At 42.7% G+C, this 16,503-nt stretch overlaps 1 protein-coding gene across 2 annotated transcripts; it reads left to right on the top strand.

Moving 5' to 3' along the window:
• The first annotated feature begins 12 nt into the window (after positions 1-12).
• On the top strand, positions 13-14,984 carry LOC106812404 (inositol hexakisphosphate kinase 1-like). 2 transcript variants are annotated; one of them, XM_014816275.1, is made up of 8 exons: positions 13-78; positions 1,713-1,883; positions 5,619-5,800; positions 6,115-6,271; positions 11,884-12,077; positions 12,769-12,944; positions 13,564-13,677; positions 13,910-14,984. In XM_014816275.1, the coding sequence occupies exons 2-8, from the start codon at positions 1,849-1,851 to the stop codon at positions 14,522-14,524; spliced, it is 1,473 nt and encodes a 490-aa protein (XP_014671761.1). In that variant the 5' UTR covers positions 13-78; positions 1,713-1,848; the 3' UTR covers positions 14,525-14,984. The 2 variants fall into 2 exon arrangements, with proteins under 2 accessions (XP_014671761.1, XP_014671759.1); XM_014816273.1 differs by lacking the exons at positions 13-78; positions 1,713-1,883 and adding an exon at positions 4,205-4,709.
• The last annotated feature ends 1,519 nt before the right edge of the window (positions 14,985-16,503 follow it).

Below are 16,503 nucleotides of genomic sequence, written 5' to 3'. Positions count from 1 at the left end.
TATCCGCGAATTAACGCCGCCATGTTGGGGTTGAAGTAAACAAGCTGAAATCTTTGTCGCCTGTTCCTGTGTAGAAACGTAACACTTACACAGCTTATTCTTAAGATAATTTGAATATTTTATTAGCTGATGACCAAAATAAATCAAACAACCATACACGATCAGCCATGACAGTATTATTAACCGTTTTTGTTTGAAATGAAACTTGTTAGTGTTAGAAGTAGAACCGTGAACTGTTTTGCAGAATTTTTTTTTTTTTAGATTAGATTTTGAAATTTATTTACGCTTTCAAGTATATTACATTCTTACATATATCACAACAAGTTTTTTTTAATAAATACAGCGAGGGAGGGCGAATTGACTATACTGTACAGTATTCAAGTCAGCTGATCTGTGTTTATTATTAGTAACACTAACAGTAACACTAACAGTGTAAGTTGTAACACTAACACTATATTCACAGGTATAGCTCTATTACTATAGCCCGCGTTCGATTAACTGCCGCAGGGCTATAGCACATTGTCGGCTGGAAATACCAACTACGACCTGTTACCACCTGTCCCCATGAAAAATGGATCGCAAAACGCAAAGTTATCGGGCTTTTTAACATTTATTTATCTACATGGAGATCTCACCTATCCTTTTGAACACTTTCAACAACTTTACACCATGTATTTGTCCTTTTATTCCACAAAGTAAGCACTACTGGCATTTCATTTTGAAACGAAGACGAATTGTAGATAAATAAGCCCGATAACTTTGCGTTTTGCGATCCATCTTTCATGGGGACAGGTGGTAACAGGTTGTAGTTGGTATTTCCAGCCGACAATGTGCTATAGCCCTGCGGCAGTTAATCGAACACGGGCTATAGTACTAGAGCTATAACAGGTAATACTAGTACTAGTAGTAGTAATAGTATTAGTACTAATAGTAATAGTCAATAATAGTAGTACTACTAATAGTAATACTAGTTACTTATTACTACTGCTACACTTACACTTACGTACTACAACAGAACGATGTGGATATTCGTCCGAGCATCGGACACCTGCTCCTATGCGCTATTCGTCCGAGCAGTTGTTGCGCATGCGCTGTTCATGTTGCATGCCGCAGGCGCACGGCACGAGTGCTGTAGGTAGGAAGTGTGAAGGGGGGGTATAATTTTTAAATCTAGACGCTCTAAAATGCTATTTACCCTTTAGATTTTTGATTATTTTATGCCTTTTAGGCTGGGGGCCCGTAGCGTTTTGCTACGGCAGTCCTACGGCTGTGACGCCCCTGCATACATACGTTGCGTATGTGGTTATACACCATAGATAGTGTTTGGTACTATCACTCGCGTATATATATGAAACCGAGCGTATAATAATAGAACCGAGTTGGTTTATAGTTAGTGTTACGGTTAGGATTAGAGAGTAGGCGTGGTTAGGGAGTAGGCGCCTCCCTAGACTAGCATTATTATTATTACATTTATGTAATACAACATGAACAGCGCATACGCAACAACTGCTCGGACGAATAGCGCATACGAACAGGTGTCCGATGCTCGGACGAATATCCACGTCCACAACAGAAACAGAAACTTACATATCTAATCAGATAATAGTCTGGATACTTTTACTTGTGTTGTGAGTATTATTTCACGAAGTAATAAACGAGGCAGTAATACTTGTAGAAGGCTATATGCTTTTAAGGAATTAATTTTGTTCCAGATATCCTCTTTGATGCAAGTACTGAAGTAGTGGCCTGAGCAAGAGTCACTGAAGCCGTGTCGTCTGCATGCAGTAGGGTACTGCACGTAACAAGGCGACAGTAGTTTACTAGAGTTGGTTTACCAGTCTAAGTGCGATGACCATATCTATAATGGATAAAGTTCATACCGGGTACGTTCATATTTACTATAGAATGTCGAATATAGATATAAATGATAATTATTTGTTGTATATAGCATGATGTTAAATGATTGGGGTAGTTAAGCCAATATACTTATGTAGAGTTAACAACATGTTACATCTTGCACACAATATCTATATATAAAAGTTGTTCAGCCGAATTAGTCCGTACTTGCATAACTAGAGAACTCTGCAGCCTAGAGGAAAACTAAAGATATTTTCAGAATCAGCACGTCTGGGAGGTGGTTCTGGCAGAAACAAAAATTTAAAAAAGTTAAAAATTGATTAAAATTCTATTCATCAATAGATGGCGGTGCGTATAGATAAACATTCCGGGTTCGAGTCCCAGCTGGGGAACGTATTTTCTCCTTTTTTCTTTTTACCTACCTCTTTAGTATGTATTTCTGCAACTTCAGCCAGTACTTCTGCCACTTCAAAATTTAAAAAATAAATTTTATATATATTCATTAAAAAAATAAGACAAGTTAAAAAGTTAAAAATTGAAAACAAATTAATACTTTACTATTCGTCAATAGATGGCGGCAACGTGCGAGTGTCTTAAGATTATTGTTTGGTAGCAACAATTGAACTATTTGTGCTACAGTTGAACATAGTGAACATAGTGAACAGGTGAGAACTCAATCTATAAGCGTACATGCTGAAGTCTTGGTTAGGCTGAAGCTTCTTCTTTTGATTTCTTATTATTTGTTACTGTTTGGGTCCTTTGGGATGGGATGGGGGATGCGGTGTGATGGGATGGATGGATGGATACATGGATGGATGCATGGATAGATAGATAGTTGGATTTTTTTGGGTATTTCTCTTTCAACCAAGCGGTCATCAACTGAGTAACGCCACTGATTTCCCCGGACAACGCCGCTAGTACCTAATAAAGTGTGCCCACTCCACATTTCCTTTGGAGGTGGCAGGACTTAAAGTTGATCAACCTCGCAGCTAAATGCATATATATATATACCTACTGTGAGCTTGCATATGTTGCAAAATTCACTACAACTCATTTGTATTGCTACTTTCATAACATTTCATCTCAAAATCTAAACGAAATTACTTCTCTTACGAATGTAGCACCACAGTGATGTTTACACATCCCGGACACAGCGGAGCGGTCTACTTGATTCAGTAACAGTTCCTTTCTATTATAAAACAAGTTATAATTCATTATTCGATGTTTATTCAGTACAAAATTGTGAAATTTGTTTAAATCATATATATAGTTCTCTATATTACTTATGCAACCAGGAAACAAATATAGTGTTTTCGTTCCTGGAACTATTTGCGCTATGGCGTATGGATACTATTTTGCGTTATCTGCCACTTCGTACAAATAACTTGCGTCTGACTTGAGTTTTCAAAATAGTCAACTTCGGAGCACATTTCTGGCTCAATGAGAACATTTCGTGATGTTTGCACACTGCACGTATGCTCACAGTAGGTATATGTAGGCCTTTTGTTGCGAGATCTATCCCTTTTAAATGGTAGAAGTAAGAATGTGTTCACGCGATGACTTGACACCTATGAGCAAATTAAAGAGAGTTTTCCGCTATCGTTTCTTGTGGCTGACAGCGTACGTTATATTCCTTAAATTCGGAAAACAAAAAACAACAAAAGTTTGTAAGAGTTCATATTAAGTAGTGCAATTTGCATTTATGTGCTGACAGAATTCAAGGATGTGATGCATAATGTCAGCCCCCAAGAAGTGATGGTGCAAAACTTCAATTTGTGTATAGGTATCAAGTTATTGTCTAAAAATAGTACGTTAACACATTTCTTAACCCACTATTGAAGCCCTGCCAATTCTCCAGGAAGTTGTTTATTGGAGGTCGGCAGATGATGTAGCTTAGGTAGCTTGTGTGCAGGAATTAATACACTGCACATTCACAAAATCAAGAGCTTACAAAGACAAAGTATAGTGTTTGTGGGTTCAAGTCTAGTTTTTAAAAAGCAAGTATATCAAACAGTCTTCCTGGTCATTCTGACATTTTTCTGAACACTGCAGTACTTACTGGTACGTATTTGTTTGTTTTTGGCATTCTATACTGAATTTTCTTGCTTTTTTTCTAATTAATTGTAAAACTGAAATCTTTTCTACAACGGAATTGCAAACGGATTTCAAACAGTATTACTGACCGTTCTCGTATTTTTCCGACCACTACACTACTTACTGGTATTGCTTACATAACAGCAAGTGTCTAAAGTAAGGCTATAACATGTCTTGAAACACCCGTACACTGTTTTTTTCCCACTAAAATATACAACAATTGAAATTTGTTTGTTTACATTGTGTTGACGCGGTTACTTCAATTCTGGCATAGTTATCATTAGCAGTAGTGATGTTGTCAGCTGCAGCAGCAGCAGCATTTCTGTGGTGATGTAGTGATGCGACAGCTTTAGTGATGCCAGCTGGCGTGGGTGGTGTGAATTTCGTCTGAAAGTTATTTAATGCGATACAGCATGGGCTGAGTTTTAACTCCCAGTTGATTTGCTAGCCTCGCCAGAAGACATTGCCCTTTTTTGCTGAAATCTTTTCATGTAAACACGGCCAGGAGATGCTAGAGAGTGTAGGCGATGCTAGCTGAAAATATCCCGAGGTTAGGCAAACACATGGCTGCGAAGAAAGATGCTCAGCAACTGCCTAATATGTTGAGGGCGTTGGTGTTTCTGATTTGCTATACGCTATCACCTTTCTTACGAACGGCGTTTTGGCAGACAGCGTTTTCTGTGATGTTCGTTCGGTTGTAAAGCTGATGTTGCGATGTGTGAGGCCTATCAGCATTGGTGGAAACATGGTGCACTCGTGTAAGTCCTGATCAGCTTTCTGAAGCAACGTTCTTAAACCTCACAGATACGTGATTTCAACTATATGTCGAGCTGAGAGCAACTGTAGAAGTAATATAAAATAACTTGAGAAACTGTTTATTTATATAAACAGGGCATGAATTCATTATGTCACTGACAGCAAGTGTTGTGTTTTCCATCTTGATCTACCATGCCCCCCTTCATACTGTACTGCGGTTGTGCCCCTGAAATTTGAACGATTAAACTAGCCGCCGTGTCGTCCCGTAAATACTGTCTTGTGTGTGTATTCCTTTATTTATTCCTCATTGAGCCCGCGTAAGTATGGATAAAAGGCAAGTTGCATTGATAACTCTTCTTTGAATCTAATGTTTGTCTTGTTGCTATTCCAGCATGCTGTAGTGCTCTAAGACTTCAGATTAAACTGAGGGCAACGCGTCTTTCAATCCAAAATAAAAATTTGTGTCAGTGATTAAAAGAAATAAAAATTCGTCCCCTGATAGGAGGCATCACCCCACCCCGTCTCGTACACTCTGCACCCCTTTGTTTCGGGAACCAAACTGAAGCACTGCTAGTTTTGCATGGTGCAAAATTACCACGAGTCCGGAGTCAAATACTCCCTGATTTACTGTCGGACTCCCTGATTTGACATATGCAGGAATCCGTGTGACTCCCTGAAAATTCTGCCATACTAACTAGTTTGTTCCAGAGCACATCCTCGCGGAATTACCGTATTTTTTCAGCAAATGTCCAAAGAAAATTTGGCAGACGTGCAACCGCATGAATCTTCCAAATAAGCACATGCGTTATTGTTAATGTCTTTAATTTTGAACTTCAGACTGCGGACTCCCTCATTTTGCCGCGGACTCCCTCTTTTCTCCTTTGTTCAAAAGTTAATTTCTACCCCTGTAGGTGTGAGACAGGAGTGAGTTCGGTCGCTGTTTGTCTGCAGCCGTTCGTACATCAGGTCGGCGGTCACTCGGGCATGATGATGTTCGACGAGACGACCGTCTGCAAGCCTCTCATCTCCAGGGAGCGACACTTCTACATGACGCTGCCGCCTGAGATGAAGGAATTCACGCCAGAGTACAGAGGTACGTGCTCATTTTCTCTCCTCCAGAGTCGGCTCTTCATTTTAAGACAAATTTGCGAGAAACCTACGCTTCCGATTTTGAATTTGTTCGACGTATTACAAGATTTGTATTGCCGGATGTTTGTGAACCTTAATCTGTACTCTGGTAATAGTATAGTAGTGTGGTGTGCTCATGCATTGAGTGTGTGCACACGTGCGTGTGTGTTTACGCACGTGTGTGCGGAGGCATGTACACACTGCGCTGTGTGACACTGGCTGGCATCACACTAGTCAGATCGTATCGAGTGACACATGATTATGCTGCCAAATACGCAGGTGTGATAGAGGTGACATGTAAGGAGGATGAGGAAGGCTACGTGTCACTCGTCACGAGCTCGCCGACGCAGAAGAGCAAGCATGGCAAGACGGAGTTGGAGAGAGCGCGCTCATCCGTCGTGCGAGAACGCAAGAAGTGGCGAGAGCTGCCGGCAAGGTAGGGCACGCCATCCGCCGCCGGTCGCTGCCGGCCACGGCCGCTGCAACGTAGAGCGCCGGCGCTCTCGTGTCTCTTTCCACACTGTTGTTTTATCTTTTGCAGGCGGTCACTGGACGCCTTGCCACGCTGCTGTCTGTGCGTGCCACACCGTGTGTGTGTGTGTGCATTGGCGCGGTGACAGCGCCAGGGGCTAACCCCGGTCATGTGCCACCTAGCGGTGCAAGTAGCTTGTGTACCCGAAGATCCATCCAATTGAATGTGGCTGGGGCTGGCTGGAGATGAGAGAGAATGGGTAATTCTCAGATTGAACATAACACCATGATGTGATAAGTGATCTCCACGCCCGACCTCTTATGTGAACGACTTCCCTCGCTTGCATCTCCCCTCAAAAGTAATGACTATAGCTGGGCTGTATATCTGAAGAGAATTGGCCAGGTGGGTGGCCACTCGCAACTGTGTTGATTTTTCATCGCCTATACAGGGGTTACTCTGGGAAATTGAAAAGTGTAGCCAAAAAAATAGCCACTTAGCTTTTTTGCAGCCAATGTTAATAATACATAGCAATTTTTTGTCCACATACTAAATTACCTATTTCTCAACTCTGTGATGCTTGTATCTGGACCTTTGCTTGCTCTGAGTTGCCAATTGGCCAGTTTGGTCACTTTTAGCCAAAAAATATCCAGTCTAATGTTTATCCAATAATTATATCCAGTACAAAAAAAGTGTAGCAATTGGATATTTTGGCAAGTGGTAGAGTAACCCCTGCCTATATGCATCAACCCACGCAATGGGGCAGAAAAATGTGCCCGTACCGCTAAGGCCGGACTGTCCAAACTCGCGTGCTGGCTCTCACATACTGCAACACATACGATGGGTACATGTTGCTAAAAGTTGGAGCTAGGTGAAGGATGAAGAGCTTTGTTGTTTGTCTCAGAGTTTGTGTGTGTGTGCATTCTTGCAAGTGTGCGCTTATGTTGTTTATTCAACATTGATGTGTCGTTACAGACACAGAAGGGTCTACAGGATGCATTGAGTATAGATCTCCTTTATTACTTTTGACATGCATTTGATTCACGTGGAAATATGTGGTTCATCCAGTATATGACACATCCAAACGTAGTCCATCTAATATATGGTACATTCAAACATGTGGTCCATCCATCACATGGTCAGTCAATCCTACATGTGGTGTATCCATCACATGGTTAATCATCCTACATGTGATCCATTTAAAGGTGCCTTCCCTCGAAGTTTCAAGTGGCAAACATAAAATCAGGCAAAAATGAATTATTTTAACATTGCACATTTGTACTTGCCTATATAATAATTATGTGTGATAGGTAAAAAAAAAGAAGCTCAGGAATACGTTCATTCAAAGCTTTTAGACTACAAAGTGAAAGTGTCGGGTCGAATGTTTCAAACAACGGTTACTTTTGCCACTCTGCGGCGATGTTGTGACGCGTCTCTTGTTGCCATGCGGTGTTGCCAAGCGCTGAAGGTCATGAAGGCTACATATATGCTCATAGATATCATATAACCAATGTGTTATATGATATCTATAGCTGTGCTGGTTACGTGACCTGCGTCGGCTCTTGCCGCTATGATACAGAACCGCGGCGAAACGCGTTTTTCGAGTTGTTTTTTTGTTGAGGAAATATAGGCTGGATACATATTGGCTTGATACATATTTTTACGGTTTTATTTTCAAAGCTAACGTTCAGTTAAAGTGTAGTGAGTTATTTACTTACGTATTTACAGTGGGTTGTCACAAAAATGTCATGGGAATGCATCTTTAACACATGGTCAATCTTTCATGTGGTCCATCAAACACATGGTCAATCATCCTACATGTGGTCCATCTAACATATGGTCAATCCTACATGCAGTCCATCCATCACATGGTCAATCCTACATGCAGTCCATCCATCACATGGTCAATTCCTAACTATTAAGTGGTCTATCGCCAATCACATGGTCAAATCACTAAACATGTGGTCTACCCACAACGATGTCCATCCATAACACATGGTCAGTGTTCATATCCTACATGTTGTCCAGTCCATTCACATAGGTCAGTCATACCGACCTACAATGTGTCCATCCATCACATTATCAATCATACCTAACATGTGGTTCTATCCAACACATGCAATCTAGAACAAAAAAGAACAATTGGTCCATACGCATCACATGGTCAATCCCTACAATGTGGCTCCAACCACACATGGTACAATCTCTACATGTGGTCAATTCCTACATGTGTACCATATCCATCAACATGAGTCAAATCCAACACAATAGTGTCCAGTCCATCACTATGATCAAATCATCCTAACATAGGTGGTCCATACCATCACATGATCACAATACATCCTAACATGTGGTCTAGTCCATCACAATGGTCAATCCTACATGTGGTCCATTCCTACATGAAGTCCATACCAATCCACAGGTCAAATCCTACATTTGGCCAATGCCTACATGTGGTCACCGACAATGAAAACGCGCAAACACACCACAGAAAATACACCAATCCAATCACTAATGTCAATCCTACATGTGGTCCCATTGGTGCCATCATCATGGTCAAAATCCTAATGTAGGTCCTCACAATCATATGGTCAAATCTCATAACATAGTGCCCCATCCATCACATGGATCAATACCTACATGTGGTCCATCCTACATGAGGCATCCATCGCATCACATGGTCAATGCCATACATGTGGTCCCATCCATACACATGGTCAATCCTTACACTGCTGGTCCAATAACCATTCACATGGTGTCAGAGTCCTAACACCTGTGTACCCAATCACATACAATGAGTTTAAATCCTACCATGTGCCCATCTCACAACAATGGGTCCAAATCAATCCTACATGTGGTGCAATACCAACACAATGGTTCGAATCCTACCATGTGGTCAATATTCCTACCACTGTGGTCCTATGACCATCACATGGTCAAGTCTACATGTGGTCAAATCCCGACATGAAGGCTCCATCCATTCATCAAGGTCAAGGTTCCCTACATGAGCGTCAATCCATACAATGGGTCGCACCAAATCCAACATGGTCAAGTCCTGACATGCTGGTTCCATCCATCACAGTGGTCAATCCTGAACATGTGGTCGCATCTCCAATCACAATGTCAATGCATAACCTACGTGTGGTCACAATGCCATTCACAAGCATTGTCAATATTCGCCATATCCTACGCTGTGGTGCATCGACCAACAACATTGGGCGAAATCATTCGTATATCAGGTCAATTCCTACATGTGGCCATTGGATCATCATAAATGAATCAAGCGCGCGGAGCGGATGTGCCGCATCGACCATGCACATGTCAGATCTACAAGCGTGGTCCACTCCATCAACATGGTCAATGCATACCTACATGTGTCAATCGCTACAATGTGGTCAACATTCCCATGTACACATGGTCAATCATCCTAACGGTGGTGCATCCAATCACACTGGTCCAATACACACTACTAACGAGTGTGGTCAATCCTACATGTGGATCCAATTCAAATCCATATAGGTCAATTCCACATTAGTGGCCCAGACATCCATCACATGGTCAATCATCCTACGTGTGGTGCATCCAACACATGGTCAATCCTACATGTGGTCCATCTAAACCTGTGGAAGATCTGTTGGGGCTAGACTGGCTCATAATAATTAGTCTCAGACACTTCATTTCCTCTACTCATTATTGATGCTAGTTATGCAACAGGACTATGTACTGCTTTTCTACACCCCTGCTTTATGTACTGATCGAGTTCAGCAACTCAAATTTTGCGAGTCTAAAAAATGTACGTGTCTTGGGTGTTCAGATAAGACCAACTGAGTGAGAGCGTGTTGGTTGCTCCATCTATATCATCTGTCTCACCAGCTCTCAATTAATTGAAAATGTGTTTTTTTGAGGTGTGACACTGACTCACTCTATTCACGTGTCATTATTTCATTCACTGCATTAATGATGCGTGCGATTTTATCTTTACCACTATATATGTGCCTTTCTAGCTTTCACTGCATTTATGAAGTGTCTTTTTATCTGTCACTCTATACGCATGTCTTTCTATCTCACTGTGTTTCTGACCTGTGATTTTAGTTCTCACTTTATACACTTATGTTTCTATCTTTTAATGTGTTTATGATGCGTTTTTTTTTATCTGTGGCACAATGCATGTGTGTTTCTATCTTTCACTGCATTTATGAAGCGTCTTTTTATCTGTAACTCTATACACCAGGGTTTCTTATACATAGGAGGCACAGTGGCGCACCGCCGTTGTCAAATTTAACATTGCCGTTGTGAAAATGTTCCTGTATTTACTGATAAGTATATTCTATAGCTATATACCTATAAGTATATCAATACATCCTGTATTTGAATCCATCGTGCGCGTTTTTTTTCCCAAATTGGCTATTACCTCCTTTGTCTAATTTTTCCTCAGAAGAAACCCTGTACACGTGTCTTTCTATCTCACTGTGTTTCTGATCTGTGATTTAAATTCTCACTATGCACGTGTCTTTCTATCTTTCATTGTGTTTATGATGCGTGTGTTTTTATCTGTGGCATGTGTGTTTCTATCTTTCACTGCGTTTATGATGTGTGATTTTATCTGCCAGTCTATGCCTGTGTCTTTCTATCTTTCACTGGATGTGTTGGCTAAATTGTCTTCTATGTGCTGGGTTTTATCTGGGTAATTGTGTCTAGTACCTGAGAATTATTTTGTGGCAAAATTAACCCGTTTGTGACTTTTGGGTGAGATGATATGCAGTGGTGCACAGAAGCATACAAGCGAAGCAAGCTACAATGATTGGGTGTTAGGAAAATGGCACTTTTCTGTGAAATTATTGAATGAGATAGCTTTGGTCAAAAATGGTGGTCATTAGGAAATATATACGGCCAAATTGTGAAAAAAGGCAACATCTTCTTTAAAATTTAATTTTAAACCAAAATCTGGCCTATATTAAACCCTGTAATGTTATGTGTTTAGCTATATTCCACTCTAATTATTATGTATTTTACTCTGGTGCTTAGTAGATTATCTCTCTTACCATATCTCCTCGTACACCAAGTTGCTATCCTGTCCTCCTCACTGATGAGCCATTTCATTGATATGACGTAGTTATTGGTCTGTTACTCTGTTCATGATGTATCTCTCTATCTGCCATTCTACTCTACTGCAACCTGTGATCCACTCTCACCTAATGATGCACATGACACAGTGTCCCTTCTTTAACTCATCTCTTGATTCTTGTTTCTTCAAATTTTCCCATGTTACTTCGCCTTCCTGGTTGCTTGCACTGGTCCCTTGTTCATCTTGTGCCCTATTCTATCATTCTTGTCTCTTATTCCTTGTCCTTTGTTCAACGGCTTCCTCATTCCTTGCCCCTTGTTCTTTTTTCATTGTGCCTTATTCCTTGTACCTTGTTCTACTTGTGTGTGACGTCTTGCTCAACTCTGCTGTGTGCATGGGTGAAAGGCAGGTAGCAGCAGCAGTGGCTACCTATGTATAGCTCACTGCCGCCATCTATTCTCATGGGTTACTCCCCTTATCTCGACCTCATGCGATGGACCTTTCCTCATTTCAGGTCAAGGTTACGTCGCTCGAGCAGTCTGGAGAACGACGATGGTGCAGCCGAGCCCTCGTTGATAGTGCAGGAGAAGGCGGGGCAGTGGGAGGAACCGCACGCGCCCGGACACAACCCCTGGAGTCTCAAGTGTCACAAGGAACAGCTGAAGAAGATGCGCAAGAATGTCAAGAGTAAAGGAGCGAGCACTCAGAGTATCCTTTCTGCGGTCCCCAGCGTGGAACATTGTAGTACTGTATAATGTATAACAGGTGTCATTAACCCTTGGGTTCTGATCTAGCTATCCAAGCTACCTCTCCTGCCCTTACTGTAAGGAAAAGAAACCAGTCTAGCTATCCAAGCTACCTCTCCGGTCCTTACTGTAAGGAAAGGGAACCAGTCTAGCTATCCAAGCTACCTCTCCTGTCCTTACTGTAAGGAAAGGGAACCAGTCTAGCTATCCAAGCTACCTCTCCTGTCCTTACTGTAAGGAAAGGGAACCAGTCTAGCTCTCCAAGCTACCTCTTCTGCCCTTACTGTAAGGAAAGGGAACCAGTCTAGCTATCCAAGCTACTTCTCCTGTCCTTACTGTAAGAAAGGAACCAGTCTAGCTATCCAAGCTACCTCTCCTGTCCTTACTGTAAGGAAAGGCGAACCAGTCTAGCTATCCAAGCTACCTTCTCCTGTCCTTACTGTAAGGAAAGGGAACCAGTCTAGCTCTCCAAGCTACCTCTCCTGCCCTTACTGTAAGGAAAGGAAACCAGTCTAGCTATCCAAGCTACCTCTCCTGCCCTTACTGTAAGGAAAAAGAGCAAGTCTAGCTCTCCAAGCTACCTTTCCTGCCCTTACTGTAAGTTAGGGACATGGAACAAGTCTACTTGCGACCATTCCTTGACCGTCTCTCAGAGTTCATACTGCTGGAGAATCTGACGTGTCAGTACCGCTACCCGTGCGTGCTCGACCTGAAGATGGGCACGCGGCAACACGGCGACGACGCGTCCGAAGCTAAGCAGCAGAGCCAGCGGAGGAAGTGCGCTGCGACGACATCCGCCTCTCTTGGCGTACGCGTGTGCGGCATGCAGGTTAGCAGATGGGGGGGTGGGGACGCTGCAGGCTAACCCTCTCTCGGTTATGTTTAACTCAATGCATGTGGCATGCAAGTTAGCAGGGGTGGAGGTGAGGGACGCTGCAGGCTAAATCTCGCTCGGTTATGTTTGACTCAATGCATGCAGCATGCAGGTATGCAGGGGTGTGGGGTGGTAGTGGGGTACCAACAGCTAAATCTCGGGCTCGTTATGTTTGACTCAATGCATGCAGCATGCAGGTATGCAGGGGTGTGGGGTGGTAGTGGGGTACCACAGGCTAAATCTCGCTCGGTTATGTTTAACTCAATGCATGCAGCATGCAGGTATGCAGGGTGTGGGTGGTAGTGGGTACCACAGGCTAACCCTTGCCTCGTTGTTATGTTTAACTCAATGCATGCAGCATGCAGGTATGCAGGGGTGTGTGGGGGTGGTGGGGCACCACAGGCTAACTCTCGCTCGGTTAAGATTGATTCAATGCATGCAGTATGCAGGAAGCTCAATTGTTGGCTGCACTGCTCACTCAGCGTGCGTGCATGCAGCACGTCAGCTCTTCTTGTACAGTATACGATGCATGTCGATTCCTATGTTTTGACGATGTATGTGATTATGTCTGCAGGTGTATCAAAATGACTCTGGGCAGTACATATGTCACAACAAGTACTATGGGAGGGGCCTCTCGGAGGAAGGTTTTCGAAAGGCTCTCCTTCAGTTCTTGAACACTGGAAAGAAGGTAAGAGCCAGGGATCATTTTGAGCAGCAGCGACAGCAGAACCAGTAGCAGTAGCAATGGAAGCGGCAGCAGCAGCAACAGCAATAGCAGTAGCAACAGCAGCAGCAGCAGCAGCAGCAGCAGCAGCAGCAGCAGCAGCAGTAATGGTTGCAGCAGCGGTAGTAGTATAGTAATAGTATAGCAAATCAACTGCTACTCGTTACTAACACCAGCTGATATGCTACATGTGCAGGTACGGAGGGATCTGATCTGCCTGATGATAGAGCGACTGCAGCAGCTAAAGGCAATGCTAGCCCCACAGAGCACATTCCGCTTCTACTCGAGCTCGCTACTCGTCATGTACGAGGGCTACGAAGAGGAGGAGACCGAAGAGAGGCACCCGAAACGTGTTGCCGGCAGAGAGAAGGTCGTTGCGGAGGCGTGCACGTGCACGCGAGGGAGGGCGGGTCCTCAGGAAGAGACGCTAATCGAATGGGGAAGCGCGAGAGAAGAAGCTGAGAAACCAGGGGAGAGGGCGTGCAAGCGTTCCGAGCGGAACTTAGAATCGCAGGAGGAGAAGGTGGGAGAGAGGGTGCGAGAGCGCGCGGAGGATTCGCTGGCAGGTGCCGCATGTTCAAGCGACGCGCCAACGCTCTGCAGCGACAAGGAGAACGAGGTTGTGCTGAAGGACGACGGTTGCTGTTCATGCAAGGTGGCGCCACCGTCACGCAGGGTCGACGTGCGCATGATCGACTTTGCGCACACAACTCACGAGGGTTTTCGTGACGACTGCATCGTGCACAAGGGCCCCGACACTGGATACATATTCGGGCTCGAGAACATGATCCGCATCCTGCAGGAGCTGTAGAAAAAAAATTCTCACAGTGTTATCTGTTTATAAGAAACCCAGGTAAAATCTATTGTTATTTGGTCGTTCTTGGCACCTGCGCTCTACACTGGGGCATGTGCGATTTCCTAGAGCATTTAGCGTCGACGGTTTAATGCGTCGTCGTGTGGTTGTCACGTTTGCATCGCTGCTTGTGCACTCACCTTGATTAAGCTATGCGCTGACGGCAGTCATGCGCCTGTCTCCCGACGCTTTTTATTTTTGGGTAGGATTTATTTTCAGCGATGTCAATGTGAAGAAAATGGAGGTTGTTTGGCTAGTAGTACGTATTTGATGGGCAGGAGAAACACTGTTAATGTTATGTGTTAACCAGGAGTAATGAATTTATATACATAGATTACATGTGCATATTGGTAAATCTGTATATGTGTGTGTATAAATATATATGTGTATATTGTATATACGTACATATATCTATATATGTGTGCACATGTTTATGTATGGTATTTATGTTTTCTATTTTTTGCGGGATCATTTTATTTATGTGTGTGCACATTTTTACAGTCTTATTTACACAAGTATATTTGTGGTTGATGCTGCATAGTCTATTCTTGACTGAGGTAATCTACTATTATTAGCCAGCACTCCGACTACAGTATTTATTATCAATTAGGATCAGCGGTATAAGCAGCTCATGTAGCATAATGGTATATATCTTGAGTACGCTCGATATGTGACAGAGAGAGAGAGAGAGATGGAGAGTGTGTACTTCGTCTATTGCGTTTACGCACGTAGCATGCGTTGCATTAAAAACAGAATATTCTGCTAATGAGTCAGCCTCCCACCTTTCACTGCAGTGGGTGACATTGCAGACAAGTATGGGCATGTCTCTACTGCTATCTTACCTTGTTCCGATAATAGCACTCACTATACAATGAAGGCATTGGTAGCCATGAGTAGTTTGAATCTACAGGTATTTTATAATTAAAAGTAATTTGTACCTGCGACTTAGTGCGTGCAGGTGTGTACTGTAGACGTTGGCCCCGGAGGTCAAAGCGAAATGTCTACTTGTAATGTCGTTGACAGTTTGAACTGCAGTCATAAGGAACATCGACCGTGAATCATGATGCAGTTTCTCCCATCGCATGTCTATACAATTTAAATGTAATTAACTTGTATAGAGCGGATGGCCATTTTTTCTCTAAAAAAAAAACATTTTTAGAACTCTAGGCAGCTATACGTTGTAGGAGTAAGAATGGGCATAGTAGCAACTATGTTCTATGCCACATCAGCAGATATATTGTAACTAGGGGAGTTGCTTGTGTAGTTTGTGTTACTGCAAATTCTGTTTTCTGGGTGGTTTTTACCTGGATCAAATCCATAGGTACATTATTACAGTAATTTTAGAAGTATGAAATTACCTTCAATACTACATCTGTCTTATACTATATTTGGCACATGTAGGTAATGCTTACTATTGTACGTATTGCTGTGATGCAAGTACTAAATATTATATATAGTCATACATTATATATATATATATATATATATATATATATATATATATCAGGAGTGATAGATAATATATCTATTATTATTCACTCCTAATTATATGAACTTAAAGAAGTGCCAGCACGTGTTCTGCATGGTATTTGTCAGGCACTGTTCGCCAGTGCCATGTGCGTGTGTGTGTGAACTGAAACGTCTGCCATCGTTCACTCGAACGTACAGTCGTAAAGTCAAAACCGTGTATAACGGCCACTGAAAGGGCACAGCAAAAGCAGCCTATTTATGGACAGGTTGCCATTCTATAGGTGGTTTCACTGTAATCCAGCCGCTCAAGGGAAATGCCGAAATTGGCTCTATGGACAAGTGACTGATGCGTAGAGATGGCTCCTAGCCTCCTATATATCACAGGGTTGACTGTAGTTGGCAATTTCAGTGAGCATCATATGATAGGACTGCGACGTTCTGCACGCGGGCGATGGCGTTGATGTTTT

Source organism: Priapulus caudatus, unplaced genomic scaffold (genome assembly GCF_000485595.1).
Source record: "Priapulus caudatus unplaced genomic scaffold, Priapulus_caudatus-5.0.1 Scaffold644, whole genome shotgun sequence".
Classification (NCBI taxonomy): domain Eukaryota; kingdom Metazoa; phylum Priapulida; class Priapulimorpha; order Priapulimorphida; family Priapulidae; genus Priapulus; species Priapulus caudatus.
The sequence above is the reverse complement of the archived record's forward strand: the minus strand, read 5'-3'. Positions and strand labels throughout refer to the sequence as shown.

Bases quoted from the DNA above. Each gene is read 5' to 3' on its own strand.
- LOC106812404 (XM_014816273.1), top strand. From the start codon at position 4,666: ATGTGTGAGGCCTATCAGCATTGGTGGAAACATGGTGCACTCGT. The intron at 12,078-12,768 runs GTATCCTTTCTG...ACCGTCTCTCAG, and splicing joins TAAAGGAGCGAGCACTCAGA to AGTTCATACTGCTGGAGAAT. The intron at 13,678-13,909 runs GTAAGAGCCAGG...CTACATGTGCAG, and splicing joins TCTTGAACACTGGAAAGAAG to GTACGGAGGGATCTGATCTG.